Raw genomic sequence first — 27,023 nt, 5'->3', positions numbered from 1 at the left:
CCCCTATACATTCGTTTACACTCGGAAAATTTCCTCCTCCCAAATCGATCGTGATAGGTGTTCATTGCATTACGTTCAACCCTCTCGTTCCATCAAGCTGCAAAAATTTACACTCATTCTTCGTCGCAAAAAAATTCTAAACGTTTCGACGTCTTTCTTCATCGTAGTGTGTAATGTTATAACAAATAACAACAACAATGAAACTTTACTGTTCTAAACGAAACAAGATGAAAACCTTTTGCTTCCTTTCCACCGTTGAGAAAAAAAAACAACAACAGAAACACACACAACCTAACAAAGAGAATCGTTAATCTAATAACAAACTGCAAGAAGTAAAATGAAAACAAAAAAAAATCACGTCTAAACTTATTTAAACTGAGGTGAGAAAAAAAAGAGAGAGCAAGGAGAGTATATATAAGGTAAGTATAAAATATTAACATAGTGAAAGTCGGCGCGCGAATGGTGGAAGAAGTTCGAGGGAGAAGTTAAGTTAGCTAAACAAAACAAACGTTTTATCGAGACTTAAACAAGTTAAAACAAGTACATATATACAACAACACAAAACATTTAACACAGTACTAGTTGCTAGAACGCGAAGCAGGTTGGTAAGAGGTGGAAAAACACGGAAAAATTGAGGCGAAATTCTACGAAAATGTATTTCAAATCTGAAATGTTTTGTTTTCAACCTGTTGACAAATGTATGTTGGCAAACGTTGACAGTCTGAACTACCAATCAATTGACAGACAACTGCTGAGAAGCCAATTTCACTATTCTGATGATTGACAGTACACAAATTTCCAACAACTGACAGTTCTCAACTGTCACTTAGTTGACAGTTAACAAGTATTCTGTTGACTGACAGTCAATTATTGTCATTCTTTTGACAGTCAACTATCATCTTTCTGTTGACAGTCAATTATTTTAGTTCTATTGACAGTCAACTATTGTCATACTGTTGACAGTCAATTATTTTCATTCTGTTGACAGTCAGCTATTGACATTCTGTTGACAGTCAATTATTTTCATTCTGTTGACAGTCAAATGTTGGCATTCTGTTGACAGTGAACTATTGTCATTCTATTGACAGTCAACTATTGTCAATCTTGACAGTGAACTATCGTCATTCTGGTGACAGTGAACAATTGTCATTCTGTTGACAGTCAGCAATTGACATCTTATTGACAGTCAGCTATTGTCATTCTGTTGACATTCAGCTATTGCCATCCTGTTGACAGTCAAATGCTGTCATTTTGTTGACAGTCAACTGTTGTCATTCTGTTGACAGTGAACTATTGTCATTCTATTGACTGTCAACAATTGCCATTCTTCTGGTAAATTTGTCTATCAATGTAAAATAGTTCAGTACTGTCATTCGCTTGATATTTCGGAAATGTCAGTTGACGAGTATTTGACGGTCCAATGGTCAGTTAAATCATGAAAACATACAAAAATGCATTTTGGTAGAGATTTGCTCTCGTGAAGGTAAACAGACGAGTATTACAAAGAAGTAGCCAGCAAAAATAAAAACTTTAACTGAAAGCGAGTCAGAGTAGTGTGTTATTTAGAGCAAAAGACGAACCCCAATCGAAATATTCAGAAAACATTCAATACAAACACAGCAAAACCAACAGATGCAAAACAAAGAGAAGAAAATCATAGATATTTTTGCTGCTATGCGGCTTTTTGTAGAACAAGAAGAAGAAGCTTAACCCTAGTCGAATCAGAAACAAAACAAACAAACAGACACCACCCTCACAGCTTTCCCAGCGCTTATGAAACAAACAAAAGAAAAAGTAACAACAAAATATGAGAAACCAAATAAATAAAACAAGTATGTCCTAGACAAATCCGATGCCGAGAGCATGAAGTCCCCCGAAACGGAGGAGCCCAAACGTTTGCGGAGAATTCAACTTTAAACAAGCAAGTCGTGTACCGTTTAAAACAAAACAAAAGAAAAATCACTAAAATTACGAAGCAATTTCTTGAAAAGAAGCCATTTTTAGACGAAGCCATTCAGTAAGTTTGTTGTTAAAGCTGTAGGCGCAGTGCAGAGTGCGGTAAGCGGGATGCGGAGAATCGTTGAATTATGTAGAGTTGAGTGAAAAATATAATCAAAAATTGCGATAATTGTTTCTGTTACACACACAACAAAGAAAAAAAGAACTTGTATAACAAAACACATAGTTATAGTTTTGTTCTTTAGGGTATGTTCTGAAATCGAGTGTTGTTCGATATCTAAATGACTACATCTTAAGCGTACTTTAGCGAACCCCTTTTTCCAAAGACAAGGCAGGGGACTCTACTCCTAGCGAAACAAAAAGCCCAATTCGTCTTTCTGGAGCCAGTTGATTCTGTTTTGGGTAAGACTTTTCTAGATGTGTGCCGCAAGTCGTGCAAAACTTTAACGAACCGAAATTCTAACTTCTCAATGCATATTTTCTTGTTACTCAACACAATACAATAACAAAGTTGCAGAAAATTCTCCTTGAAAAAAGAAACATTAACTAGCATCTACATGTGTTATCTTGAAAAGACTCGTTTTAACTTTTAGTGGAGATTATTCGTTAACTGTAAGCAAAGCATATTTTACTTGTTTTAATCAAGCAAAACTATACAAAACTAATCATTCACACTTTAAAGTCCAACTAAAATGGGAAAACACAAAGAAAAAGATAACTTTACACTTGGAAAAGCATACACCAGCAAAAGAAGGTGTGCAAACAATACAATTCATAAACAAAAACACACACACCGTTGTAAACTATTGTTAAACAATTACGTTAGCGAAATGCCAAGCCAAGAAGAAGATTTAGGTAGTGGAAAATTAAACAAGGCAGGAAAAATGCATGATAACACACACACACACTTAGGCACAGCGGCAAAATGTGAAAGTATTTAAGTTTTTAATAGAGGTTTAATTTATTTCGATGCGCAGAACAAAAAAAAACAAAAATAAAATGAAAACAGACAGAAAAAAAACATTAAAACTTGTTGGTACATTTTTTGAAACGAAGCAAAGTGCGGTGTTGTTTGTTGAAATCCGAATATCCGAAAGCCATCTGAAGTCCTGAAGTTTTTTGAGAACTTATATTTTTTTGCAAACTTTAAATATTATTATTTTGAACAAATCTTACAATATAGTTTTTATGCTATTTTCAATGTTTTTTGCCTTTCTTACTAAAGAAAGGTATAGGTTTTACTTTAAGGCAGGACGTCATTTCCATCCTCGTAAATATGTCGATTCAGCATGAATTTTAATCGGAAAAATCGATAAAAAATCACACTGCATCGATTTTTGACGCTCTATCGATTCACCTAGACAGAGCTCGTCTATCTCCAACCCTCGAATTTTGAGAAAATAAATTCCGTGGAGGTCAAGTGATGTTCGTACGCGGTAAAATTTTGCAAAATTTTGTGTCGCGCCGTTCTCAGCTCCCATATATCCGATTTCGATTCTTCTAAATGCAGATGAAAGCTAGTGTGCTGAACCTGGGCGAGTTGCCGCGCAAATTTCGAAATATCCATCTGTTTTCGGATGCGGCCAGACTTTTCAACAAAATACACAGTTTTCAAATGAAAATATGGTAAAATTTTTTCATTTTCATATCTTTTATTTATCTCAAAAATTGCATTTTTCGAGCCCTACAACCTCCCAAATTTTCATCCAGATTCATAATATGGTTCTGGAGTTAGAGCCGTTTGACTGACCTACCATAAGAAAAAAAATCTCTAAAAAAAGGTAAAAGCCCACCTGGTGACCTTCGCCAACATTTTTCATTTCTGATTTTATTCGAAATTTCTTGCTACATTCATAGTACAGACCATGAGTGAGCATCTGAAACTAATTCGACATCGATCGGCAATCCCGATCAATTTTTACAACGATTTACTTTTTGCCTTTCTTACTAAAGAAAGGTATAGGTTTTACTTTAAGGCAGGACGTCATTTCCATCTTCATAAATATGTCGATTCAGCATGAATTTTAATCGGAAAAATCGACAAAAAATCACACTGCATCGATTTTTGACGCATTGTCGCCAAGTCGACAAGTTGTCAAGTTGAGCTTCGAATACTGGCGCGAGAATGTTGGCGCATATATTTTGTGACCTTTCCTCTAACTATCCCACATCTATTAGCTATTTCGAAGGTTATTTTTGCAATTTTTTTCCTTCTCTGTCTAATTCGTTCTCCTTAGTACCAGTAAACTCTCTCCCCATTTTGAACAAATCAGCTGTTGAAAGGTAGTCCATATCTCAGCTCAGGATAACAACTGCACCAATGTAATTGTTAAAGCAACCTAATAAAATGAAATGAAATGAAATATATTTTGTGTTTTTACCGATGTTTCCTTCAATATGTAAGATATCGTAGCTTTTCGGTTTCTTTTGCCCTGTCCGTTTTTGCATAACTGTCCAATGTTTATGCAAAAACCTTTGTGACATAGGACATTCATCCGGCTACAATCATTTTGTTTCCCGTGCGCTCCTAAAACCGCCTAAATGTAGACTTCATTTTTTCGTGATTTCGTAAGTTTATTTAACAGGGTTCATTGGATAGGATAATAGGAGCTTTCTAAGCTTTTCATCGTTTGTATCGTTTTCAAAGTGTTCAATGCTGGCGACTCCAATGGCTTTCTTCCTAAGGTTCTCGCGATTGAGTGTGTAGTGGTGCGGTTGTTAAAAATGGCTATCTCTGACTCTGTCACTCTCGTAGAAGCTGAATGGCTAGCTTCCCTGCACCGTGCGGCACACGCGGTTCACTTGTACCTCGGTTTTGCTTGTCTTGGTGCGCTGGTACGATGAACCAAAACACCAACACAGTCACACAAAAGGGCTTGTACCGAAACTAGAAAACCAAAACCGCGGTGTGCGTTGTTGGGAAGCTTGCTATGATCGCGTTTGTCATAATCGCTTGTTTGATTAGAAACGTACAAACATATTGTACGATTTAACATATTCTTTTGGTGAAAATTGCGTTTTTTATTTATTTTGGAAATCATATCATTCATAATACTCATAATACCATCATAATTCATTGCTTTCATCATAAGACTTTCTTTTGTGCTGACGTTATAAATAAACAAAGTCGATGTTATTAATTGAAAGAAGTTCTACCATTGTTATATTCTTTAGTAAGAAAGGCTCTTTCTCACCCCAGGTGGGATTAAATCGGTTTTTTTTTTGTAAATAATGGTTGCAGAAATTTCAACATTTTAGTGTTTTAAGCCCACGAGAATAGTTGATATAAATTTAGATCTTAATTTTCCGTAACAATAACCTTGTAGTTTGATATCTGTATTGCTTAACCCTCTACAGCCCAATTTTTTTTTCGAAATTTTTTATTTTCCCGTATTTAGGAGGTCATTTTGAGCAACTTTTGTTATACGAAAAACTTAACTTCTCTTGTTTTATGTTTTTCCTGTTTCATTTTTAGTATGTTAATTTGCATTTATCTTGTTTAGTTTATGTTTGTTTTTGGTAGTATTTGGCCTATTCTACCACCTCCTATCATTACATTTTGCATATCTAATTTTTTTATGTTGTTACAGTCACCTTTTCAATTTTTTGCTTATTTTCCACATTTTCTGCTATAAAATGACACCATTATCATTTGAATGGTAAAAAATGCGTAGAGGCATAGTCTATGATACTAGAAAAATTACTGCATACTTCTTTTTAGTTAAAATATAGGAAATGTTAGTAAAAACGTTACTTAATCCACCTTTAAGTGGTTGGTGCCTTCCTCACATTCATAAAGTGAATACACTACACAGCGTATAAATAACACTTATTTTTATCAAAATATCTAGGATCAGGCCTCAAAAAAGTGTCTTGAAAACACTAAGTACTTATAACTTTTGATAGGGTTGTCAGATCTTCAATCTTTTGTTGGAGTAAGTTGAACGGTATCGAGTGGTTACCATTTCGACTAGTTCACAGCTGAATACGGTTTGATCCTCTCTTAATGCGATGGCACTTAGCAGCATGAAGGAGCTATTACACTACGGCAAACAAACAAACAAACTCGCACTTTTTGACAGTTTGCCTAGATTTGTTTGTACAAATGTCAGCCTGCATACATTTTGCCTTGTTTGCGAGTTTGGCAAACTGTCAAACACGAAAAAGTGCAAGTTTGTTTGTGGTAGTGTCCATCCAATCTAGAAATTTCGTGGCATCCGTAAATCAACTCGGTTTTCATGTTTCGATTATCCGAAGTCCATAAAAACCTTTGGGTTATCAAAATTCGGATAATCCAAACGGATAATCAAATATTCGAGACTTCGGATAGTCGAGGATTGTATTTAAATCATACTCTGAAAAAAATCCATCACATCAAAATTTCAAAAATCACTTAAATTTGGATACACCTAGAATTCTGAAGTTTAAAGACACTATTTAATTTTATTGTTTTATTGTTGATTTCTAAAATATAGAACCCTTTGCCAACATTGCCTAACTTGTCGATAATACAAAATCTATGTTCAACGACAAACATTTTCGACGGGGTGGATGACAACGACACAAGCATGTTTCATCAAGCCAACAGTGCTATCCAAAATTGTGTTGTATCATGACAGATATTACATTTTATGACATACCGTAATCTGGGGTGAATCGGGACTACAGTCTGAATAGGGACAGCAGTTTCTAGAGCACTTAAAGCTTTTAAATTTGGAAATGGATGTACACATTTTGTTGGCCTGAGTCTGTTCTAACCGAAACCAACCAGAAAAATCAAAATATTGTGCTACAACATGGTTAAAACTGCTGTCCCAATTCGCCCCATGTGTCCCGATTGACCCCAGTTTACGGTACCAACATCTTTGACAACACAAATAGACCGAAACTTTTTTTTTCCCTGCAAAATGTCTCAAATCGATAATTACTTTTACTTTATGAAGAAAAAAAATCGATTCAGATTCCAAGACATTCCAGGAAACATTTACCATCATTGAGAGATCTTTTTTTATATTTGATAAGACCATTAATTTAATTACAATGTATCACCTTTAGAGAAAAAATACGATAAATTTCACGTTGCAATATGATTCTGTGGTGGCCCGTCACAAAAAATGGTTGGCGTGTGGTGGACAAAGATAGCTCTTATCGCAGGTGCACTAAAAACAGAACAATACAAACGTTCCGATATTGATAGCCGAGAGATTCGTAATCGATTCCACCCTATTGGGTCCGCCTGATTGCCACTCGAGTTTAGTCTTTGCGTGGCACGGGAGTTGGACGGTTTAACGGAACGGAAGCCTTCAAGCCGTTGGAGGGTGAAAATTACTCCTTGTTTTTTGAGTGGAATAGAAGACAATTAGTCTATTGGCTGTGATAATCGGCAGTGATTGAGAATGTGATATCGGGAAAGTGGCAGTTTAAAAAATACAGTAAGATACACCAGAATGCAAAAGTTTAATCTTATCGGGCAGACCCGGATGTGGCGAACCAGACGAAAATGGATGGTTTTGATTGGATTATTGTTGTTTGCTGTGGATTATACATGCGCGCAAGGTAAGTTTTTGTATTGAGAGCCGTATTCGTGATTTTATACAATGTCATGAATGACTTGTTTCAATTTCTCGTAAATGAGCAATTATCCCAAGAATGAACAATTTTTTACAAATTAAATTTTTGCACTTTTTAATTTGGATGAAAATTTGTGTGTACCGGAGAAGACATTTTGCAACATCAGTTCCATACAATTTTGACAGCTCGTCAGCTGTGTGCTATCTTGTGACATAGACCATTTTGGTCGAAAATGAGTTAATGATGACGTTTCGCTATAATTAACAAACACTACAAGATGCTTTAACCCGATTTTGGAAACTCGCTTCCGTTCCCCGGATATCGCAATACACACTTGTGACATAGACCAATTTATCATCAAAATGATCGTGCACACTTGTGACACGTCATACATGTTGTTGGAAAATGCGGGAAAAATTTCTTGTTTTTCACAAATTTATGTTGATACACATTTTCTGAAGGCAATGCAATCTTTTGTTTTTGAAAATATACTGATAAAGTCGGTTAAACTTTTGATTTATGTCTATTTTAGTTTGTATGGGAATACTGTGCACACTTGTGACACGTAGTACAATTTTACTTTCGAAACACACTTGTGACACGTGCTTTTCAGATTTTTAATTACATAATTTACTGTATTTTTAACTGGTGTAACCAAATTAGTTGAAACTTGGAGCGTTTGTTAAGCGATAGTATACGAACCGATTGCTTCAAAAAGTTTGGCTCTACCATTCATAGTTTTGAAAATATTTATCATCAAACTTTGACAATCGATTTTCTCGAATAGTACTAAATGATCGTTGTCACAAGATAGCACACAGCTGACGAGCTGTCTATACAAATAGGTTATTAAAATAATCAATAATCTGTATCGCGAGAACGGACTTTCAGACGGTCGGACTTTTCATACCAGAAAAATAAATTGCACAAAATGTTGTTTTATAGCTGTTAATTTTACATTTTTATATTTGTTATACTTAACTTGGATACATACATGTCAAAAAAATCATGTAACAGAAAATTCACTGAATCCACTAAAAAGTTTTATGAAGATATTTCGTGACTAAAATGAGTAAGAGATGATTTAAGTTCACAATTTTGCCCGCAAAGCGAACTGTCAAACTTTGTGAACGTTTATCTCTAAACACTATGATGATTTACGGCCACGATATCTCGAGATGAGATGGACCAAATTGGCAATTTGGGCTGAAGACTCCCAAGACATATCCCGTGTGCATGACGAAGCCCGATTTTGAAATTTTGCTTTAAAAAAAAATATAAAAATCAAAAACTATCGTACTTTTTATATGAAAAACTATTTTTATCTTTTTTTAAAATTAAGTTTTTGAAAATCAGCCTTCGTCATGCACACAGGACCGGTTTAACGAGTCTTCAACAAAATTTTGAGCCGATTTGGTCAAGCCAGTGTTGAGATATCGTGGCACCCAATTTTTGAAACTACTAACTTCAAATAGCTTTATGTCAGCAACGATGCAACCAAATGTGTTCAAATTTATTTTGTTAACAGATGAAAATGTATGTTTCAATATCCTGAAAATAGATTTTAAAGAAGTTTAAATTTGTGCTCATACCAACCTTTGATATTTTTGTCGATTTACATGTATGTAACCCCTTCATGATTAGTTGTTAAAACAAATTTGCATTTTAAAAGTTTTTCACATAATTTGACATCGTGCACAGTGAGAAGTCTTAAGTCTACAACCAGACATGCATCCGCTCCTCTTTTAAAAAAACTTGTTTGGCATTTCGCATAGTAGATTCCCAGCAGATCTCAGATAAGACCATTCCCAGAGATTTAGGATAAGAACCATTAAGTGCACTCAAAGAGCTTTCAAGAAGTGCTTCTTAAGAGCTTTAGGATTTAAAATGGTTTTTTAATCCAATTTCAAAAAAATACTTCGCTGCCCTTCTTGACAGAAAGCCTCCTACTTGACAGCTCGTTCTAAGGGGACTATAGTTAATTCATCGTAAAATGTTGTATGGTTATTTTTTTTTACATTAAAAAAGAAAAAAAAATCTCAAAACTGGTTCTCCGGTCTCAAGATATAGATTTTTGAATATTTATTTGTCTTTGACAACTTTTCAAAATAACTCGTTTTTTTATGATGATTTACTATCCAGGTTACTATATACTACACTGAAAAAATATTATGTTTAAGTTATAAGCAATGTAATTAGCTTATATCTGTAAGCCCATACATCCAATTGAAATGTTGTCAAAGACAAACTTATGGGAAATTGGACGAGCTTTCCGGTAAAAATATTTTCGAGACTGAAAATTCAAGTCTGTCATATAGAAATGGCCAAAAACCATCAAAAACCCTATTTTTCAACTTTCTTATTTGTAAAATCGCTGTAACTTCACAAGGACTGGACTTAGGACAATGGTCAATATGAGGACTTTTATGTAAAATTGTCTGGAAAATCGACTCTCGTGTTCGGTTTTCAAAAACATTGATGTTTGGAGCACTTTTGAAAAAAAAACAGTTTCAGTAAATGATTTTTGTATTTTTTTAGGTGAGTTGCTCCATCCTGCATTTTTCGTGAGTCTTTTTGTAACATCTTAGGCTATTTTCACAAAAATTTTGAATGAAAAAAAATCGTGGGCTCACTTTCAAAATTGACTTTAAACTTAAAAATCGGAAAATCTCATAGAAGTGGCGTGTTTTTTTCTTTCAGTGTATTTTTTTCGGAAAGCCCGTCAAATTTCCTACAAGTTTGTCTTTGACCACTTTTTGATACGATGCAACGGCTTAGAGATACAGAAATATTTAAATTACGAAATACAAAAATATTTAAAACACTTACGCCCTTCTCAAATGTCATTATCGAGTGTAACTGGCTCCATATTCACTGGCTTATATAGGCCTAGGATAACATGTCTAAAAAGTTTCATTGAAATCGGAGAGGGTCGAGAAAAAAGTACATAAAACATATTTTTTTTGGGTTGAAATTGCTCAATAGCCTTTTTGTATGGACAACTGCCAAAATTGTATGGAGTTTAAGGGAATGATGAAACTAGAGGAATCTTAAATCCTAATATCTGATATAAAGATGGTTCTGGTGAAGACAAAATCGTGAGCAAAAACTTGATCATTCTTCAAAATGATCTTTTTTTTCAAAATGGTTTTAGCAGTTTTGAAGTACTTTACTAAACTTCATAATTTTTAATAAGGACTTATGGGACCCCGTGACAGATCGAATGAGACCAACACGATTAGAACGATTAAAATTGGTTCAGCCAGTGCACTACAGTGCTGGGATAATTGAGTGAGCATATTTCGGTACACACACACACACAGACATTTGTTCAGTTTTTGATTCTGAGTTGATATGCATACGTGAAGGTGGGTCTAGGAGCTCGTTTTAAGAAGTTCATTTTTCGAGTGATTTTATAGCCTTTCCGCAGTAAAAGTTAAAGTTGTCCGAAGTGTCAAACAATTGCACAAATGCTAAATTGGCTCTGAAGTCTTAAGTTAAATTGAAAGAACTATTTACGATATGTATTTTTTTAAATCTTTATTTCGATGAAATAACTGGAATCCCATAAAAACGACCTGTCAAAAAAGGTTCTTCCGTTAGTTAGTTAGTTAAATGCTGTTTTAATTATACATAACGATAGTACTTATTTTTCTGAGCACAATGACATTTTATACGATCATAGAGGTTTAAAATTGAGTTTCAAAAGAATTTAGAATAGTAAGGTTGCTGCCCGTCTTGACATAAATTCTCTTCATTAATTGCTAGTTCCAAGGGGTATTTATTTATTCTAGGTTAATGTCAGAAATTATGTTGAAAAATTGCTTGATTTTTTTAAATGATTTAATAGTTTTACAGGATTTTCATGCAATTTTTTTTTTAAGTTTTCATAACTTTTTGGGAGTGATCAATCTTTTTTTTATTAAAAATTTGTTTGGAACATGATATCAGAGAAATTATTTTTGCACAATTTATTGTTTTTATCTCGTTTTTTTATTTGAATTCAAAAATTGCTGAATAAATTCCTTTCCCAAACACTTCATCAAACCCAAAAACCAATTTCATGACACAAAACAAGCAATTTTCGCGCAAAAACTCTCCAGTGACCATTCTCGATTAGATCCTTATCGAGCCCGCTTGACGGGAAACAGTCATCGAGTGAGTTGTTCACTGGTCAACGAGTGGTGTTCTTTGCAGCACTTGAAAGAGAATGCGGCCGCCGGTCCGGATTTCTTCCTTATCTTGGGAGCCCACAAAACAACTCGAATGGCGTTGTTCATTGAATCAATTTGATACGATGATGGGAAGCAATGGGGTGCAATCAGATAAATTAAAATTTTGAGTCATGCTTTGCACAGTGGAAAAGCCTATTGATTTAATGAAAGTAAGAAAGAAAAGTGGAATTTTATGTTGAAATCTTTTTTTTGTTAAATTTAAAAATTGTGGGTTTAAAAATTTGCTGTTGCTTATAAAGAAATCTATCAGATTATTGAAATATCTCATTTGTATTTCACCATCTAATTAAGCTAATTACTATTCCAGATTGCTACTCCGAGACTTTTGACTTCAACCGTGCTACTGTGGTCCATGTGGGAGGCGTTTCCATTCTGGACATCGCCAAGGAAATTGCCTCCCACGAAGTGCAAAACGTCAAAAGTGTCCAGGTGACGGCCCTTGATGGCGCCGTCCTGTACATTTCGGCCGCTTACGACGGTGGCAAGCTGACCATCAGCACGACCGAGTCGTTCCGGGATTACGCCACCAAAGAGACCAGCCAGACGTTGCTCAGCCTGTTTGCGTTCGTCTGTACGACTGGATCGCGAAACATCCGGTATCAGGTCCCTCTCAGGGAGGAGAATCTGTACACACCAACTTTCAGTCTTCCAGAGTACGAGATTGTGCTTCCGCTTCCGTTGCCGAGGGCGTTCGATCTGATGCAGTACATCGATGGGGTAATGAGACTTGAATTGGAAGTTAACTTTAACTGACTATTGATATTGTTTTAGGGAAAGGGTGTCGTTGCTTACGATTACGATTTGACGAAGAATAAAATCACGTTTGCGCTATCAGCAAACGAGTACTTTGAGGTGGAATCAATCGCGTCAGCATCACAGAAAGAGTACATAGCCAGGTTGAGGACGAAGGCTACCTTGACAAGAATCGAGGAGGGATTGACCATTGATATCACTGGAACGGTAAGACTTTTTGTGATTGTTTAAGTAGAGGTCTAGGTCTGTTTTTAAAAAAATGTTTGAACATCTTCCATTAACTCAAGTGTCTCCCTCCCAGGACGAAGGCGACCCTCCCAAAACCGGCAATGCCAAGCTGAAGTTCTCCGGCGATCCCACAGTGATCTACACCGAACCTCCCCAGTTCCAGGACACCCTGTACAAGGCAACCTACAAACGCGGCGAGCAATTCCCTCCCATCGAGCTCGCCCTAAAGGCGGACACCTTCGACAACTCCGTCACATTCCAGCTGAGCGGTGACGATGCGCAATGGTTCGCGGTCACGCCGAAGGACGACCGCAGCGGTGCCTCCCTAGCGCTCCGTCCTGATGTGGTGATTCCGGAGTCGAAGCAGTTCGCTAGCGCGATCGTGATCGCATCGAGGACGAATGCCGACACGGATGGTCGGACTGCAGTGGTGGTGGAGATCGAACCGGAAGTTAAGTTGGTTCCGGTTTTTGAGAAAACGGTTTACGGAGGGGCGGTTGGTCCGGGTTATGTGGTTACGCTGCCGACGGCGATCAAACTGGTGGCGGAGAGTGTAGTAGGAGAAGTTGCGCTAGCGTTGAGTGGCGAAGATGCACGGTACTTTACGGCAACATCCGGAGACAACGGGATTCACTTGAGCGTAACGGTGGCTCTGACAGAAGAAGTGCTGAAGGAAAGGCTCTACTTCCACTTTGTGATTGAAGCTAGGAACGCTGGGGTTGAACAAGCAGGACTTGCTTACGTGGTATTGGACGTGGTAAAGGATGAGATTGTTCCAAGATTCTTACAATTGTACTACGAGGGAGCTGTGACAGAGGAGGGAGTCCTGGATGCTCTAGTCGTTCCAATTCCTGAATCTCTGCGTGAATCCACCATTACTTACGGTGGGGACACAAGCCTATTCACGATATCAAAGGAAGTAGACAGGATTACGTTCGCTCCGAAGGACATTACCGAGGAAACACTGGCTGGAAAATCGTACCTTCTAGTAAGGATTAGTGCTTCTATCGAGCAAGAAATAGTAGCTGAAACTATAGCTGTCGTGAAGATCGTTCGACAAACGATTGTTACTCCAAAGTTTGCAAACAGTCTGCTTCAAGGTCAACTGAATGAGATGACAAACTCTTTGTCAGAGATAAAAGTGACTGTAAACCCAGATACCTTCAAAGACGACACTGATGTAAAGTTGGTTGACACCAACGATCTATTCGAACTCAAAGCAACCGCAAACCCCAACGAGTTCACAGTAGCTCTCAAAAATGGTGTACCAATCCCGTACCAATCGCACTTCTCCCTCATCGTAGAAGCCACCAATCCAAAGTCCCCAACGGCTCACTGCTTCATCCTGGTCGAGGTCAACCGCATTCCAACGCCCCAGTTTGAGCAACTCCTCTACGAAGGCCTCATTGACAGCAGCAACGTGCTGCAAGAGCTGAAGCTGAAGCTGACGCCGGAAACCTACGACGATTCGATCGCGTTCACACTGGTTGACAACGACGCCGAATTCTTCAAAATCGCGAAACTCCCTTCAAACGAGCTGCAGATCACCCTTGCGAATCCCGACGGGGACGTCGCAAACCGGAACAACCTGCGCTTCAACGTGCAAGCCACCAGAGGGAACTTGGTAGCAACCGTTCCGGTGGTTGTGTTTATCCAGAAAGCGGAAGTCAAGCTGCCCAAATTTGAGAAACCGCTGTACAAATCAACCATCGGGACGAACCTTGGGCTGGTACCGTTTGAAGCGATTCGATTGGTAGCGGGCACGGAAGCGGAAGGGTTGGAGGTGCTGGTTCACTTGAACAACTCGGATCTGTTTGAGGTTGAGCTGGCTGGACTTGAGCTGACAGTGGCTTTGAAGAAAGCGTTGCTCCCGGCAGATATCGAGGGGTACGAAAGGTTTGAGTTTGTTCTAGAAGTTGAGAACCCGGGCGTTGGATCTGGATTTGCCACGATCGTGGTCGATATCGAGCGTGAGGTGATCGTTGTTCCGGAGTTTACGCAGGCTTCCTACGGAGGAACGATCACTGAGGGATCGAAAGACATCATTTTCGGTGAGACTGTTGCGTTGAAGGTTGGTACAGCAACTGCTGCAGTTCTCTACACTGTTGCTGGAGAGGATGCTGCTTTAGTTGAACATCAAGTGCAGGAAGATGGCAGTCTAAAATTTGTTTTGAAGGACGCTGTCACCGTCGATCAACTCAAGGACAAATCACAGATCAACTTCGTAGTGCAAGCGATGAATCCGGGAAGCACAACAACGTCCGCTGCTTTAGTTGTCCACATAATCCGTCCTGTTCAGATCGTATTCGCGAAGACCTCTTTCGCTGGAGTTCTAAAGGAAGGTATCGCTATAGCAGACTTCTCAGCTGACACCATTGAATTCGTCCAAAACACCTTACTGGACGGTGCTACCTTTTCACTAACTGGCACCAACTCCAACCTACTCGAAGTATCCCTATCAGCTGAAAAGGACATCCAGATATCCCTTCGAACCACAACCAACTGGAACCAAATCCGTTTCCTCCCATACCTAACCTTTTCACTGCAAGCAACCAACCCCGCAGCGCCCACCTCATCCTGCACGATCATTCTGAACGTCGAAAATCGGGACATCCCAACCCCTCGCTTCACGAAAACCTTCTACCGCGGCTCACTCCAACCAAGCCGCGACGTTACGTTCGCCGCAACCGACGTGATCACTCTGCAGCCGGACACGATCACCGCAACGCTAACCTTCCGGGTGGTCGAAAACGATCACGACCTGTTCCAGATAACCCGCGAGGAGGACAAATTCAAGGTTGCTCTCAAAGAATCGGTGACCGCGGAAGCGATCGAAGGTCGCGATCTGTTTAGCTTCCAGATCGAGGCGAACAACGAGTTCGGGGCGGCGGACTCGGCGACGGTGCTGGTCAGTGCGCACGTTGAGCAGATCATTACGCCGGTGTTTGGGGAGGCGATTTACAGCGGTTCGATCCAGGAAGGTTCGACCGCGGTGCAGATCGGAGATGTTACTTTCGTGGCGGGAACCGCCGGGGAGAACACCGCGGTGGGCGCCGATCAGGGCGATTCCGGGTGGTTTGATGTGGCGATTGAGCAATCGAAGGTTGTGATTAGGATAAGGGCTGGGGTTAGCATCCCTTGGGATTCTATTGAGGATCGAGAATTTTTCAAGTTCCGGATACAGGCAACGAATCCCGGAAGTGATCCGGCGACTGCATTCGTGGTTTTGGATATTGTACGTGAAGTGATTGTTGCTCCCAAGTTTACGAGCTCCAACTTCCAGGGAAGTTTGGAGGTGGGATCAACTGAGGTAAAGTTTCCGGCAGGAGGACTGATCGAGTTTGAAGCAGGTAGTTTACTTCCTGGGTTTTCGTTGACCTTGGTGGATAATGATCATGGGATGTTTGAGGCGAAAGTCAACGGAAATGAAGTGGAGATCGCACTGAAGGAAGAAGTTACGGAAGATGACTTGAAGGATAAGAGCTATCTTCGCTTCAGTGTAGCAGTATCAAATCCTGGAAGTTCTACTGTGAAAACGGATGTTGTCGTGAATTTGAAACGGGATCCAGAAGTAACGCCTTTGTTTGAGAAGCTCAATTACAACGGAGCTATCGGAACTGATCTTCGGCTGAGTTTGGTGGAACCAATACGCGTTTCTGATGCTACCTATTCAGCAGACGTTGTGGTTGAAGTGATCGAGTCCAGCAGTAACCTACTTCGCATCACACAGAACCAGCGAGAAGTTAGTGTCGAACTGACTAAGGAAATCACTAGCGAAGATCTGCAGGGATTACGTAGTCTTCATCTCACTATACGAGCAAAGAGTACGAATCAACTTAGCAGCGTTTGTTTCCTGCTGGTTTCACTACCAGACGATGGAACGTGCATTGATCCAAAACCTCCGATCGTGGAATGTACAGACTGTCGTGACTGCTCGACCGGACAGCCGCAGAATGACGTCCCCGTATTCCCGTATGGGAACTATCGTTTCTTCCTGAAATCCGATCAAACTGGAATGGTTGGAGTGGTCAAGGCTTCAACGGGGGATCCATCGATCGTTTTGAAGCATCAATCAAACATTGAAGATGGTATGACATGTCGTACAACCTCTTTATACGATACTAACTAATGTATTTTCAGCTTACCTCAAAGAACGGTTATCCTTCTCCACCGACGGAATTTTGAGAATTGAACAACCTCTCTATCCCATCAACTACCAATTTCAAGTCACGGCCTTAAACTCACAAGCTGGAAAGCAGTCAACGGTTGACGTCCTCCTAGACGTAACCCAAGATCTTGAATGTCCTGCCGAACCAGGATCGCCTAAAACCCCAACCGTCGAACGATCCCTAGTCATCCAATCCCTGCAGGAAGAATCCCCCCATCCAAACATCTTCCCCTCGCAGCTCGGCGAGTGCGAGTACGAGTTGATCGGTGAGAGCCCGCTGTTGCTGGACCAAGGTTACTTCTCGATCGATCCCACAACGCACTGGTTGACGGCTCGGGCGTTCGATCGCGAAAACATCGCGCTCTTCGGTGACATGCTCGTGCCGCAGTTCCAGCTACGACTGCGACTCGCTTGCCCGGATCAAGTGACTCGGACGCGGCGATCTCTGATCGAGACCGGTGATCTGAACTACGCGCGGGACGTGACCGTGCTGAACGTGATCGTGGAGGATGTTAATGATAACAGTCCTGGGTTTGTGTATCCTTCGGTACAGGGGTTGCACTTTGGATTCCCGGCTCCGGCGATCGCTGCCGGAATGCTGCTTCCGGAGTTGATCACGGTCGTGGCTACGGACGTTGATGAGGGGTTGAATGCTAAGGTGAGGTTCAGTGTTGGCGAGAATGAGGACTTTGGTATTGATGCGGAGTCGGGACGAATCTACCCGTTGAGGAATGCCATGAAGGCGAGTTCGATGGTGACGGTCGTTGTGCGAGCTACTGATCGCGATGGAGCTGATGATGGTAGGAGCTCTAGTATGGAAATAAGCGTCCATAGATTGGAAGAGGACAACATGGTTATGATGAGCATAGCGGGAGGGGCGGATGAAGCGGGATTGCTGAATCAGATCAATAATAACGCTGATAGGATTCGGATTCAAACGCTGGTTCAGGCTATAGTTCCTTCGGATGATACACAAGGAGATTCAAAGGCTAGAGCGTCTACAGAAGACTCTGTTCGTCGTCTAGTGGTTTACGCGCTCAACAGTAACAACGAGCTTCAAGACTCGGATACCATTCAACGGTAGGTTGATACCTCATAGAACCCACTGACCTACAACATCTTTTTTGCTTTTAGAATCATCCGATCTTCAGCGTTACCAGTAGATGTCACCACGGATACCTTCAGCAACGGCTGCTTAGGATCCCAAAGCGCTCAATGTAGTGAGGAATCAACCATGGTAGGACTTATAGTAGCGGCCTCCGTCCTTGGGGCACTGTTTTTGGTCAGCGCCGGACTAGCCGTGTTCCTGTACATCCGCTTCGTACGACCACTGAACACCACCTCGGCGAACCCCTCCGACGTAGTCCAGCTAGAGAATGACTTTGACATCTCCCCTCCACCATCTCCACCAACGCTAGGCGCCAAGAAGATCGACGACAGTCCTCAGCAAGACCGAAAAATATCAATCCAGATTGCCGGGATCACCGATCAAGGTAAACTTACAGCAATTTCCCACCAAATCTCGCAATCATAACCAACTCCCTTCCAGAATCCGAAGACTCCCGCTTCTCAACGCTAGCGGACTCGCTGAACGCCAAGCTGGACAGCGTGGACGAGTACGGGTCCGTCTCCTCGAGGGTAACGCTCGAGGAGCCTCCATCGACGGAGTCCCGAAACGTCAAGTTCAACGAGCTGGTCGAGCGAATAGAGGTCGTGGAGCATCATCATCCCGGCGCAGACAACGATTCGAGCTACAACGAACGATTCTGAAGGGGGTTTTGGGACGAGGAAAATATTTATTTATGCACAGTTGGGTAGTTGTACAGAGAATACACTTTTTTATACACAAAAACAAACTTTACAGCGTTTCAATCCTTTCCACTTCTTCGTTGAATCGGATGGACTTCCTTCGTTGAGGACTGGTGGAAACTTCCGGAACTGAATCTCGTCTATGACTTTCCTCACTTTCGTCGATGATCATGAGGTCGGAAAGATTTCGAACTAGACGGTTGCGACGAGAAATGCTGTCCGATGAGTCTGAAAGCAAGAAACTTGTATAAGCATTAGCTAACGCTCAATCATTACTTTTACATACAGTCTTCAGTTGCCCCAGCAATATCTCTCCTTTCCGTTGGTGGGGTTGAAAAGGTCCCTAGCACCGGATTATCGACAAGAATCTCCTCGGACTTGAGACTAGGTTCGGTTTGAAGGGATTCGGCAGGTACAGAATATTGTCGTAGCTTGAAGTAGAAGTATGCTACCAAAGCCAACGAGGCGACGAAGAGCACGATGAACACCGACATGACCACAATGTACGGATACACCGAGCAAGCACTTTCCGGGTAGAGATCGCAATTGAGGAGTTCGCTCAGCGTCTTCACGTAGAAACTCGATGTTTCTCCCAAAGCATTGATGAAGTCTCCTGTGGAGATCAGTTCTCCAGCACTGTTGAAGGCCACAGCAGCAACTGTAATGGCAACTTCCAGTGGTTGAGTCTCGTACAACTCACGACGCATGATCGCGTTATCAAAAATGACAATTCTTAACCCACTTTTCGCTTCCAACATTTGAACAAACTCTCCCAGGGTCTCCAACGTAACATTCATAGGATGCAAAACTATGATCTGATACATCATAGCTTGCACCACTCGAATCATCATCCGGGAAACGTTCCCATCCGCGTCGCCATCGCGATCGGTAGCAAAGATCGTCAAAATCACCGGATTTCTGTCCTCGAAGCAATTCCCCGTGGGGTAGATGACGCCGCTTTTGGGGTGGATGTCGAAGCACTCGTTCGAGTCCAGCCGGAATCGAATCTCGGCGTTCAAGCCGGCATCCAGGTCGGTAGCGGATACGCGCATCAAACTGTTGATCATCAGCCGTTCGGCAATGGTGGGATCTGGGAAGGCAAACACTCGATCGCGGTTTTTGGGATGCTGGAACACCGGTGCATTGTCGTTGATGTCATCCACTAGAATCCGGAGGTGGGTGATGTCCGTTGCGTAGGGAATGTCATCCAGGCTGTAGTTTTTAGAGACTTTAGGAGAATCATTTGCACAATTCAGTTGAAGAACTATGTGGAACTGAGGTTCCTCCACGTCTGCAAAGAGATCAGGATCTTCGCGATCAAACTTGGACGATACTACCCATCCGGTGGTCTCATCCACGCTGAAGATACTCTCGGATTTGTTCGGAACCTGGGAAACAATCTCATAGGAGCAATCCCTAACCTTTGCAGGGAATACTTCCTCATGAGTCCGCCTTTCTTCCAAATGCAAAGTACTTAAAACCTGCTCAACTGTTGTTCCCAACTCATGCGGCTCTTTCAAGTCAACAAGAATGACACACTCTGCCGTTTGCAGTTCCGACCGTTTCGCTTGTACGACAACACTCAGAAAGTACTTCCCAGCAGGATGTGATTGCTTCTCCAAACGGACTGTTGCCGCAGTCTTATCTGCGACAACACTCAACGCAAAGTACCGTGCATCATCGCCGACCAGTTCGTACCGAACATCTGCATGAGCCGTTCCCGGTACAAGCTCAACCACAAAGGAATTCCCCAGCTCAGGGTTGTAGTCCTCCTGGAAGAATGTTCTCTTGAACGCAGGAGGATCGTTGTACTCTATTGTCAGATCAGGTTTGATCACTACCCTGGAACGTCCCGTTCTAGCAGGATCACCTTGATCCGTTCCCTCCAACTCCAGTTCAATGTCACCGGGTAGCTTCAGAATCTGCTCCTTCAACTTCAGCACTGCCTTGAACTGCTTAGCACTACCCTCAACGGGAAGCGATTCAACCTGCAGGTAGTCATTTGGAGCCAACTTGAACTCAACCGTATTCCTGGACAGATCATAATCAGTCGCCGTAATCCCCTTCGAACCGTCCAAAAAGGGAGTCAAATCAAAGTTTTTCGGCAATGGCAGCGGAACCGTAGCCTCGTACACGCCAAGCGAGAACTCCGGTGTATACTTGTTGACCTCCATGATATCCTGGTAGTACGTTCCGGAAATGGTTCCCGAATTGCAGTTAAACTGGATGACCATTGCAAACTTTAGTCCATGCTCGTTTTTTTCGTACTCTTCAAACTGCTTCTTCACGGTGAACACAAGCTGGTCATTGTCTACGGTAACCTCCAGGTACTCGTTGGAGGTTGTGGCGGACTTGGTGTTTGTTACAGCGTATCTTCCCACCTCAACGCCCTCTTGCATACCAAGCTCCAGCTTGGTGTCCAAGTTGGAGTGCGTTCTGAAGTTGTACGTTGGCGATTGACAGTCTAAAATAAATTTGTTCTGAATAATTTTCAAAATTATTAAAGATAAGAGATCAAACCTTGAGCTGAAGCTGCAGCAATCGCAATGAATAAAACAAGTTGTTTCAAATAGTTCATAGCTACGTCACTTTCAACCAAATTGCCCAAACAAACCTCTGAGTCGAATCGAATCTGGCTGAATACTAAATGGAAAACAGATCGATTAGTGGTGAAAGTGTGCTGCGATAAACAAAGATCACACTAAAACACTTGAGTCTTATCTTGGAGCATGTTATTCGGTACTTGAAGAGCGATATCACCGGCATGAATGGCTGCAGTATGTCGCAGTTTTTGGGAAGCAAAACTATTCAATTGCACCATAAAAGGGATGAATTGCGAAAAGATCCCTTAATTTGGTGAGTAAATCAAATAAACAAATCTTGCCCAAAATTCAATTGCAATCCTGAGATATTAAATAAAAACCTCCATGTATTCTTGCCGCTCTTCATATGCAAGAAGTTTCAATCCTGTCGTGCTAACTTGACACAGCCTGAAAATTGCTGCAAGAGCGACAACTGGTCAAAGAGATTTCAAGTCAGAACGCGTTTGACACAAGTAAATGCCCGACTACCGTAAACATTTTTAATTATAACTCGGGACTCCAGCAACCTTACTCAACCAATCTTCAGAACTATAAACAGAATGGTCACCCAAACAAAACGTGTTTGTTATTGTTTACATTGCGCGCTCTTATTTTTGTTTATTCAAGGTCAAACATTGACACGGCTCTTCTCGTAACGTCGATAAGCAACGTGCGACAAGATAGCACGACAACGCCGAAATTTTGAATCAAATCAGTCAAGGTTTAGGGTCGTTGTTGAGCGGTGAATATTTGTAGAAAAATACTGTTATAAAATCGTCTTCTTTTGCCTACGAATGATTTTAGTTTTTAGTTTTTAGTTTTTAGTTTTTAGTTTTTAGTTTTTAGTTTTTAGTTTTTAGTTTTTAGTTTTTAGTTTTTAGTTTTTAGTTTTTAGTTTTTAGTTTTTAGTTTTTAGTTTTTAGTTTTTAGTTTTTAGTTTTTAGTTTTTAGTTTTTAGTTTTTAGTTTTTAGTTTTTAGTTTTTAGTTTTTAGTTTTAGTTTTTAGTTTTTAGTTTTTAGTTTTTAGTTTTTAGTTTTTAGTTTTTAGTTTTTAGTTTTTAGTTTTTAGTTTTTAGTTTTTAGTTTTTAGTTTTTAGTTTTTAGTTTTTAGTTTTTAGTTTTTAGTTTTTAGTTTTTAGTTTTTAGTTTTTAGTTTTTAGTTTTTAGTTTTTAGTTTTTAGTTTTTAGTTTTTAGTTTTTAGTTTTTAGTTTTTAGTTTTTAGTTTTTAGTTTTTAGTTTTTAGTTTTTAGTTTTTAGTTTTTAGTTTTTAGTTTTTAGTTTTTAGTTTTTAGTTTTTAGTTTTTAGTTTTTAGTTTTTAGTTTTTAGTTTTTAGTTTTTTAGTTTTTAGTTTTTAGTTTTTAGTTTTTAGTTTTTAGTTTTTAGTTTTTAGTTTTTAGTTTTTAGTTTTTAGTTTTTAGTTTTTAGTTTTTAGTTTTTAGTTTTTAGTTTTTAGTTTTTAGTTTTTAGTTTTTAGTTTTTAGTTTTTAGTTTTTAGTTTTTAGTTTTTAGTGTTTAGTTTTTAGTTTTTAGTGTTTAGTTTTTAGTTTTTAGTTTTTAGTTTTTCGTTTTTAGTGTTTAGTTTTTAGTTTTTAGTTTTTAGTTTTTAGTTTTTAGTTTTTAGTTTTTAGTTTTTAGTTTTTAGTTTTTAGTTTTTAGTTTTTAGTTTTTAGTTTTTAGTTTTTAGTTTTTAGTTTTTAGTTTTTAGTTTTTAGTTTTTAGTTTTTAGTTTTTAGTTTTTAGTTTTTAGTTTTTAGTTTTTAGTTTTTAGTTTTTAGTTTTTAGTTTTTAGTTTTTAGTTTTTAGTTTTTAGTTTTTAGTTTTTAGTTTTTAGTTTTTAGTTTTTAGTTTTTAGTTTTTAGTTTTTAGTTTTTAGTTTTTAGTTTTTAGTTTTTAGTTTTTAGTTTTTAGTTTTTAGTTTTTAGTTTTTAGTTTTTAGTTTTTAGTTTTTAGTTTTTAGTTTTTAGTTTTTAGTTTTTAGTTTTTAGTTTTTAGTTTTTAGTTTTTAGTTTTTAGTTTTTAGTTTTTAGTTTTTAGTTTTTAGTTTTTAGTTTTTAGTTTTTAGTTTTTAGTTTTTAGTTTTTGGTTTTTAGTTTTTAGTTTTTAGTTTTTAGTTTTTAGTTTTTAGTTTTTAGTTTTTAGTTTTTAGTTTTTAGTTTTTAGTTTTTAGTTTTTAGTTTTTAGTTTTTAGTTTTTAGTTTTTAGTTTTTAGTTTTTAGTTTTTAGTTTTTAGTTTTTAGTTTTTAGTTTTTAGTTTTTAGTTTTTAGTTTTTAGTTTTTAGTTTTTAGTTTTTAGTTTTTTAGTTTTTAGTTTTTAGTTTTTAGTTTTTAGTTTTTAGTTTTTAGTTTTTAGTTTTTAGTTTTTAGTTTTTAGTTTTTAGTTTTTAGTTTTTAGTTTTTAGTTTTTAGTTTTTAGTTTTTAGTTTTTAGTTTTTAGTTTTTAGTTTTTAGTTTTTAGTTTTTAGTTTTTAGTTTTTAGTTTTTAGTTTTTAGTTTTTAGTTTTTAGTTTTTAGTTTTTAGTTTTTAGTTTTTAGTTTTTAGTTTTTAGTTTTTAGTTTTTAGTTTTTAGTTTTTAGTTTTTAGTTTTTAGTTTTTAGTTTTTAGTTTTTAGTTTTTAGTTTTTAGTTTTTAGTTTTTAGTGTTTAGTTTTTAGTTTTTAGTTTTTAGTTTTTAGTTTTTAGTTTTTAGTTTTTAGTTTTTAGTTTTTAGTTTTTAGTTTTTAGTTTTTAGTTTTTGATAAGTGCAGTGCTTCTTGGGACGCGCAGTCCTATTTTCTCGCGATAATTTTTGTCTCTTTTGTGTCGCTGTTTGTGTGCATGGGGTGATTGGTCATAATAATTGAATAATGCCTTCATAAGTGCAGTGCTTCTTGGGACGCACAGTCCGGTTTTTTTCGCGATAATTTTAGTCGTAAATGATCGTAAAAAGTTATTCTAACTTTCAGTTTTAGTATTAACTCATCAAACTATCGATTTTGTGAAGAGTAAAGCGTCATTCATTTACTATTTTTGAAATTTGCTCGCGTTATCTAAATTGTAAAAACAGTAAAAATATACTGATAAGTCCAGCCCATAGCATTACTGCTCGGCTGGCACGCGTACGATATAAATAAACCATTTTAAATAATCAATTATCTATCTTTCCGCAGCCGGCTGCCTAAGATTTAAAAAATTTCAACCGATAAACAAAATGCTCATGGTCACATCACTGCCACTCGTGAATCCTGACCTCATACCCATCTACTAACCCCCTCAAAACTCTTGTGATACTTTGTCGGAGAAGCAGTCGATTGGGCGGTCTCTATCACTCAAGTATCGGACTAACATTCCCATCCACTTCCCCGTGACCCTACCACTGGTCGTGGCCGGCGCCGGTATTGATCAGCATGATAGGGGCCTTTGAGAAGTTGCGAAGCAAGGAAAGATAGCACCCACTTATCTTCCACGGCTCGTGGATGTAACTTCTGGAGGTCCTGGTCAATAACGGAGTAGCAACTGCGGGTGGGCACCTATGCTTACCCAAGTAACCGCGAAGCACTAAATAGCAGCATTAAATCAGCATTATATTGGCATTTAATACCAGCAAATAATGCTTCAAAACATTTAATCAGCACTTTTCCCTTGAGAAATATTTCAAGTGGCGCACAGTGATGCCGATTTAATGCTTCGCCGAATGCTCGAACAAAAACAAACTGCTTTATCGACGTCAAGGCTGGGGAAAAAAAAAGAACAGCTGCTCCACTCACACTTGGTGGTGGGCCTCCTTTATTTTTTTTTCCTGTTCCTGTTTCATGTGTGAAAGTGACACTTTGATGTTATTCTTGCATTTTTCTCGTCGATCTCCAGGATGCGCGCCAGCCAACTGATGTATTCTGAAATGGGTGTTTGTTTTGAAAGTTTTAATCGATGTGGTTGATGCATCGAACATTAATAAGACTTTCTTTCTGCTGTTTCGAGCTTCCGTTGTGATTTCGTTGGACGGAAATTATCGATTATCACTCAGCAAATTGCGGCCAGCCAGTCAAGTGCAGTACAATTAATTACGGGTTAAAAGGGACAAGCACTGGCTAACGGCTAACGGGAACTGCTTTTTCCGAGGAGTGCTTGGTCCACGGTTGGCAAAATTTCACAAAGTGTATCAGACTTCCGGAAAGCAGCTTTTTGCTTGTGAGAAAAGTCATTCAATTTACCAGAGAATTTTAGATAATGTCCTTTGTGCTATGGGAATATGTATTGAAAAATTTGACCTCATTACGGGCTGCAGTTTTGCTGTAAAAAAAAAAAACAAAAAAAAACACTTCAATCAATCAGCGGGAATTGAACCCAGTTCACGCAAAAATGAAACTGATGCACACTGGGGGAACTGCGCCTTAGCCCGCACGCTTACTAGAACGGTATGACGGGAGAAGGATTAAAGTCAATAAGAGCGTGCCTGGTTGAAATGTTTCCCGTATCGATGGGTTACTTTGTTGATAAACATCAAATGCTTTGAAGCACATTTTCAAGGTCGTAAATGGTGATTTAATGCCAGTTGTAATGCTGCAAAGTTTTGGTACTTTGAAGCATTCGCAAAGCTTATTTACTACTTCAAAACATTCCAGTGCTGATTTAGTACTGAATTAATACTTCAATTTAGTGCTTGTGGTTACTTGGGTATGCTTATGCTTTAGTTTTTAGTTTTTAGTTTTTAGTTTTTAGTTTTTAGTTTTTAGTTTTTAGTTTTTAGTTTTTAGTTTTTAGTTTTTAGTTTTTAGTTTTTGGTATTTAGTGAAAATATTGAAGTAAAAAGTTTTCCAGGCTGATTCAGCAGCATTTGATTTGATTTGTTTGCTTTACAAAGCTGTTCAGCCCTTCTGGTGATTTTAATCATTACAAACCGCTTTACAATTCTATTCCCGTACGAAAGCAATCAACACTTCTTTGACCGGTACAATAACTACGGTAATAAAGCACGATTTCATGCAGGTATCGAATGGCAATAAAGTCAACTGCTTCTGCCACTCTTTCGAAGACAGCTGAGATTCACAACAATTTTTAATCCCTATGACCTTTGAAAATTACAAATTTTTAAAACAATGCTGCTTCAAATTGCGTGGTTTTAAATTTAAAAAAATCTTCTAATTAATCTAATATCAATACTTTTCAATCAGCCCGCCGAAGAACAAAGTTACTAACATTCACTGATACAAGCTAAGCTTGAACAGCTGGTTGGAGAAGAGAGCAGAAGCTTTTTCAGTCAGCATGGAGAGAGGGCTATATTTGCTTTACACTTTAAGGGTAAGTGATCACAATATTGATTTTGTTAGAATAATATAAATGTTATGTCGCAGTTATTTTAGAAAGTTTTTTCTGCTCTCGCTTAACCGACTGAAACTGAATTTATTTCATCCAATTGATTATATTTGAATTTATTTGTAGTTGTAAAGATCTCCAAAACTCTACATTCTGTTATTAGTTAAGCAAATTGTATTCTGATTAGTACAACAAATAAACATGAATTGAATTGAATTGAATTGAATATAAATGTTATCATAGTATAAAAATTTCAAAAGGTCCATATAGAATGTTTCAAACCATTTTGTTTCTTTTTCTGTGCTCAAAATAGGTTCACCTTAAGGTCTAAAACAGATCCCCCTCCTTTAAGCTCTCGTACCTGTCTGGCTTGGTCTTGGTCGGTGCGCGTCAAACGTCGCGGGTGTGGTGGCGATAGCTCAGTGAA

At 38.8% G+C, this 27,023-nt stretch overlaps 2 protein-coding genes across 2 annotated transcripts; one reads left to right on the top strand and one right to left on the bottom strand.

The window, feature by feature from the left end:
• Positions 1-7,205: 7,205 nt before the first annotated feature.
• LOC120421332 (uncharacterized) lies at positions 7,206-18,762 on the top strand. The gene is made up of 7 exons (XM_039584502.2): positions 7,206-7,515; positions 12,073-12,482; positions 12,537-12,725; positions 12,820-16,834; positions 16,887-17,994; positions 18,049-18,407; positions 18,464-18,762. The coding sequence occupies exons 1-7, from the start codon at positions 7,407-7,409 to the stop codon at positions 18,682-18,684; spliced, it is 6,411 nt and encodes a 2,136-aa protein (XP_039440436.1). The 5' UTR covers positions 7,206-7,406; the 3' UTR covers positions 18,685-18,762.
• LOC120421333 (protocadherin Fat 4-like) lies at positions 18,730-21,389 on the bottom strand. Its single transcript, XM_039584503.2, has 3 exons — positions 21,244-21,389; positions 19,010-21,187; positions 18,730-18,951 (listed from the first exon to the last, which is right to left on the bottom strand). Exons 1-3 carry the CDS (start codon positions 21,299-21,301, stop codon positions 18,773-18,775), a joined length of 2,415 nt encoding a protein of 804 aa, XP_039440437.1. The 5' UTR covers positions 21,302-21,389; the 3' UTR covers positions 18,730-18,772.
• Between the last annotated feature and the right edge of the window lie 5,634 nt (positions 21,390-27,023).

This window comes from Culex pipiens, chromosome 3 (genome assembly GCF_016801865.2).
Source record: "Culex pipiens pallens isolate TS chromosome 3, TS_CPP_V2, whole genome shotgun sequence".
In the NCBI taxonomy this organism is placed as follows: domain Eukaryota; kingdom Metazoa; phylum Arthropoda; class Insecta; order Diptera; family Culicidae; genus Culex; species Culex pipiens.
This window is presented reverse-complemented; position numbering and strand designations above follow the sequence as displayed.

Excerpts from the sequence above, each read along its gene's own strand:
- LOC120421333 (XM_039584503.2), bottom strand. The coding sequence starts at position 21,301 with ATGAACTATTTGAAACAACTTGTTTTATTCATTGCGATTGCTGCAGCT. Across the intron at positions 21,188-21,243 it reads TGCTGCAGCTTCAGCTCAAG|ACTGTCAATCGCCAACGTAC; the intron begins GTTTGATCTCTT and ends AATTTATTTTAG. Across the intron at positions 18,952-19,009 it reads TGCTGGGGCAACTGAAGACT|ACTCATCGGACAGCATTTCT; the intron begins GTATGTAAAAGT and ends TCTTGCTTTCAG.
- LOC120421332 (XM_039584502.2), top strand. The coding sequence starts at position 7,407 with ATGCAAAAGTTTAATCTTATCGGGCAGACCCGGATGTGGCGAACCAGA. Across the intron at positions 7,516-12,072 it reads GGATTATACATGCGCGCAAG|ATTGCTACTCCGAGACTTTT; the intron begins GTAAGTTTTTGT and ends TTACTATTCCAG. Across the intron at positions 16,835-16,886 it reads TCAATCAAACATTGAAGATG|CTTACCTCAAAGAACGGTTA; the intron begins GTATGACATGTC and ends ATGTATTTTCAG.